The following is a 4745-nucleotide window of genomic DNA, read 5'->3' on the forward strand; positions in this document are numbered from 1 at the left end:
TAAGGTTGGTTTTTTAATAAATGCTTTTAGAAAGAGGTGGAGATCCATAAAAAGATTAATGAACTATATAACGCGAGTGTTCCTTATGAAATCATCTGCTGACTCCTATGCGTCCCATTCATGAAATCATGACGCTACTTACGTCATATTTTAACCTTGAAGACATTATAAGTCACTACTAAGCGCAAAAAATGCAGGCCACTTTTATCAGTGTTATTTTTTGTTGATAAAATTTCTGGATTATTAAATATTTATAAACCCGTTTTGTTTTGCACTAAATCAACTGAGCCACCGGTTTTAGTAAACTACTATAGTAGTGAAGCGCTTTAATGAATGCGTGAATGATTTCAATTCTACCGTTGGCTGGTTTCGTTTTGGATATCATTCTAGAGGTTCCGACTTTGTAATATTTCGACACCACGTCAAGTACATTTTTCAGCTTCCTTGAAGTGTTCACAAGGGAAAAGTCATAAATTCGAAAACGCGAGTATCGCATTGCTTAAATTATTTATTACAAAAATGAATAAATAGAACACAATAAATATTAGACATATTCGTGAATGACATTCTACAAATAAATACTTGAAGAGTTGATGGGCGCAATAAATAAATAGGATAATACTTAAACGTGTACACGATAAATCACTACACTAATATCTCCATAAAAAAGAGATACTTTTTCCTTTGATCCTAGACACGCTGATGAAGTCTATTTGTGACGTAAAGCTATTGCAGTTAACCTGACTTAGTGTTTGGTGTACCCTTTGTACGCAAGATCGTGGGCAGCGTCGAGGGATCGCCTGTCCCAACCACCACCGCCTCCGTGGCCTCCACCGGACGACCAGCCTCCCGATCCTGCCGAGTATGATGAAACAGACGCACTCTGACTGCCTCCTCCTCGACCAGCGAGCAGCTTCTTAAGTCCAATAATACCCGCTAGAAGTAACGCGATCTTGGACACTATCAACGCCTTGCCTGCCAACAGGTAGAGGGCTGCAATGGCCACTGGAATCATTCCGACCATCTTCATCGCGATGCCCATCATCATCATGCCCATCATTTTCTTCATCTTGCCACGACCTAGGTGTAATAATGAAACCAATTAATTTGACTTAGCTAATTGCTACTCCAGGAATTTCTGCATACCTTCTTCCAAACCGCGTCCTAGCTCCTCAGATGAAATGCGCGGGAAGTCAACTTGAAGCGATCGTCGGCTAAAGAATCTTGCAACCCGTTCAATCAGCAACGTTGTGAGGGTGGCATCGCGATCATCAATTCCACGGGGCAAGGAAGCCTCCAGCTCGTTTTCAGTTAAGGAGGGTCCTAGCGGTGCATCCTGTCCACGCACAACCCGCATCCCGTCGCCGAGGCTAATTGAGTCTACATTGGAAATCCTATCCAGGAAGGTAATGGCCTTCTTCTTCAGACACGGAACGAAGCCGTCGTTGGCCTTTGTACACTCGTCGTAAATGCGGATCATCGAACGCGCGCCGGAACTACCGTTCACAGCATCCTCGGATGCGGAAATGCTACTCGCGCACAGCACTAACAACAGTCCAGTAAATAACCACCACGAAGCCATCTTCAAGTTCTCGGCCAAACACTATTATTTTTTACCCGTTAGGCGGTAGACGGAATCACTATGCCTTGCGAAAGACTTGAGTATAACTGACGGTCAACGATATTAGCCATGAATCTTTTATATAGCGCGCCAGAAATCTCAGTATCAACGGGAATAACAATAACGAATCTACCAACAATGTGCAGCGCGGATCATCCCAGATGTATGCCGTTCGGCACTTACGGTGTGACGCTAAGAAGCATTTAGCATTCGCACGCGGCTTGAGTGCTGGTAGCGGCTTGGCTTGGAGCCAATGAAATTTTGGTAACTCGCAGGAGCCGTGGTCGCTGTTGCGCAAAAGATACAAAGATCGAGAATTCCCAATCGGCTCAAGTAATTATTCCCACCAGTTTCGATTTTCTCGACTACTCGCACTCGCCGGTAGAATGCAGAGCCAGAAGTACCTGAGGTGGAAGATGAACGCGGCTCTAGTACCATCTTCCACCTCGAAAGTAGTCAGGGGTCACGATTTCGATTTCAATGCGCGCACGCCGTGCATGTCAGAGTGAAACGCTCGGCCCAAGCGGCACGCTAGCTCCGCAACTCCAAGATAGCATCTTCCTCGGATGCTGCGGCCACGGTGCATCTTCACTAGATCCCATGGCTGCAGCGCATCGAGATGCATCGGTTTCCTTCTTGCCGGGGTCATGAGCGCCTCATTTTCAATTTCGAATCTAACACATTTCGAGACCGCTCTTACGGTTCACTTGAAAACTGCCTAAACTACTTCAAGAAACCACTCGACTTGAAGTTGAGATACGAGAAAGCAGCAGAAGAAACGCAAGCGAATTCCTCCAGAGTCTGTCCCGGTTTGTACTAACCTTTTTCTGTATGCATTGCAGATACAAAAGGCATCGCATGAGGCAGCACAAAGTGTAAGTGGCTGGCGTGGAGCAGCAGAAGATGAGCCTGAGCCGTACTAAGTAACAGTGAAGTTAGTGCGCGGTGAAAATTTCATTAAATTTAGAGAATAAAAGCGGAATTTCTTGCCGTAGCTGGCGCGCAAACGAGTTGCGGCCAGAATGTTGTTATTGAAGCGAAATGTGAACCAGATGTCACTGGTTGCCATTCGCAGTGAATACCTTGTCCAAACGCTCGCCAGGTATACTGGCGGGCAAAACTACAAGAACGCATTCATCTGGGTTCCCATTTGATGTTCGCAAAGTTGCTTCATCTCAATTTGGCGAAATATTCAAATCTGAATTTCCCCTATTAATGTTACAAACAGCCCAGGATAATTCGAATTGTTCCGGAAACATATGCAAATTCCTGTTCCTAATCTTCCTCACGTGTTTTGGCTATTTCAACTTCGGTTACCAACTGGTGACGTATTTATGCAAAGTGTACGTTACTAGCGGACTAGAATCTAATAGGTCAGCAAAGGGGGTTGAAATTTGGACTAAAAAAGAACGGAATTTGATTTCCGGGAAAGAGATTAGAAGGACCACAAGGTGATGGTATCGAGGGTTTTGAGCGAAAGTTTCAGTCTGCGGGTGGAACTCTACATTTTCTCGTATTAACTGTATTCCTAACTCAAATCTAGAAGTATAATGTTGCACACAAATTCACATCCCAAAAGTGCGTTTACAGATGCAGTGAATCAAGTTTCTGCAAGGTGGACACTTGCAAGGGAATTTTGTGAATTCATGAATAATTGGGCTCAAGTGAAAGTTGTGGGTGAGGGTGAACAAAATGCATCAAAACCGGAAAAGCGTGACGTGGGAAAGTTTGTCAGTTACGCTGGTCGGAAAAGGAACTTTTGATACAAATTGGAATGAAGTCACCCCCGCATGACATATAATAACAGGCCTTAAAAGTACCTTGCTTTTTCGATGGTCTAAGCAAGGTTGTCAGACTCGCTCAAAATGATGAGCACATTGAGATTCGATATAGATATCTTTTTAAGAGTTTCAGCTGCATAAATTCACTGATAATTTTTCCCTTGCCCGCGCCAATCCTTACTCCATCACATAAAAAAAGGTAAAACGGTCAAAATGATACCCGAACTGCAGGAATCCAAAGTATTTGAAGAAGTGAAATTGAGAATGATTTTTGAAACTGTTTTGTGCGGAGTAATTGAAAAGGCTTTTATGGGTTCTTTATAGATAGTCGCGAAGGCAAAAGCAAAATGAACTTCTAAGAGTTAACTGGGAATGGACTAATTTCCAATTGAGCAGGGTTAAGCACACCTTATGAGTTATATTAGAACAATGCCCAGAGTCTAGATCATGGCTATATATCGCTTTTGTAGGTTTCGATATGCCTTCTATTGATTTGATTAACAACGAGGTCTAACATTTTAGCCTTTCATAATACCATATTCATTACAAATGGAGCCCAGCTTGAGACCTGAAAAGTTAGATCATAAAAAACATCCATGCTGGCTGCAAATTTCCTTAGAAAGCGGAGAGTGATTATATTTATAATAATAGTTTTGATTCAACTATGACTTGAGCGCTTTCGTATAGCTGCAGAGTGAGAGAGTCTTTATGAAAACATTTTAGGCTTCAGGCCCTTCTGAATTACATCATTTCTGTTATTTCTTCGCCCTTATCAGGAAATGAAAATGAACATGTGCCCAATATTATTGAAAACATGCATGGGCAGTAGGACCAGTAGCCTTCCATATACAATACTTCATTCTCATTTCTTTTCGCTTTTGCTTAAGTTGATACGACGACGAAGAGTGGTTTCTTAGATTTACTTTTTGTTAGTATATTTGGCTTTGAATGACACCTCGTCCCGGTGGAAAACCACTTCCACTTCTCTACCCATATTCCCGTGTAATAACCGCAAAGACTATGGTCTTCACCAGCACTATCAAATCACGCGTTTGTCACGTTTCTCCAGCTCGAATCAATTTTTGGAGCTTTTTTCGTAACGTAATTTTTTTGCGTTTGACGGATTGCAATTCACTACTGACCTCAGCATCCTTTCTACTAGATTACGGAGCCACCCAGCTTCCTTCTTTTGTCCATAAATCTTTAACAGTGGAACATAACACACTTTTCGAAAGTTCAGTATCACCTCGGAAGGATGCGCCCACTTTCTCAGGTAGAGATACTGCATCTCATTCGCTTGGAGATCCAAAGGGATCATTTTCGTCATGACACACGCTGCCTCA

At 42.8% G+C, this 4745-nt stretch overlaps 1 protein-coding gene across 1 annotated transcript; it reads right to left on the minus strand.

Annotated features, from left to right (window-relative positions):
• Positions 1-490: 490 nt before the first annotated feature.
• Positions 491-1727, minus strand: LOC119652934. Its single transcript, XM_038057324.1, has 2 exons — positions 1147-1727; positions 491-1080 (listed from the first exon to the last, which is right to left on the minus strand). The coding sequence occupies exons 1-2, from the start codon at positions 1580-1582 to the stop codon at positions 746-748; spliced, it is 771 nt and encodes a 256-aa protein (XP_037913252.1). The 5' UTR covers positions 1583-1727; the 3' UTR covers positions 491-745.
• Between the last annotated feature and the right edge of the window lie 3018 nt (positions 1728-4745).

This window comes from Hermetia illucens, chromosome 3 (assembly GCF_905115235.1).
Source record: "Hermetia illucens chromosome 3, iHerIll2.2.curated.20191125, whole genome shotgun sequence".
In the NCBI taxonomy this organism is placed as follows: domain Eukaryota; kingdom Metazoa; phylum Arthropoda; class Insecta; order Diptera; family Stratiomyidae; genus Hermetia; species Hermetia illucens.

Bases quoted from the DNA above. Each gene is read 5' to 3' on its own strand.
- LOC119652934 (XM_038057324.1), bottom strand. From the start codon at position 1,582: ATGGCTTCGTGGTGGTTATTTACTGGACTGTTGTTAGTGCTGTGCGCG. The intron at 1,081-1,146 runs GTATGCAGAAAT...TATTACACCTAG, and splicing joins AGGACGCGGTTTGGAAGAAG to GTCGTGGCAAGATGAAGAAA.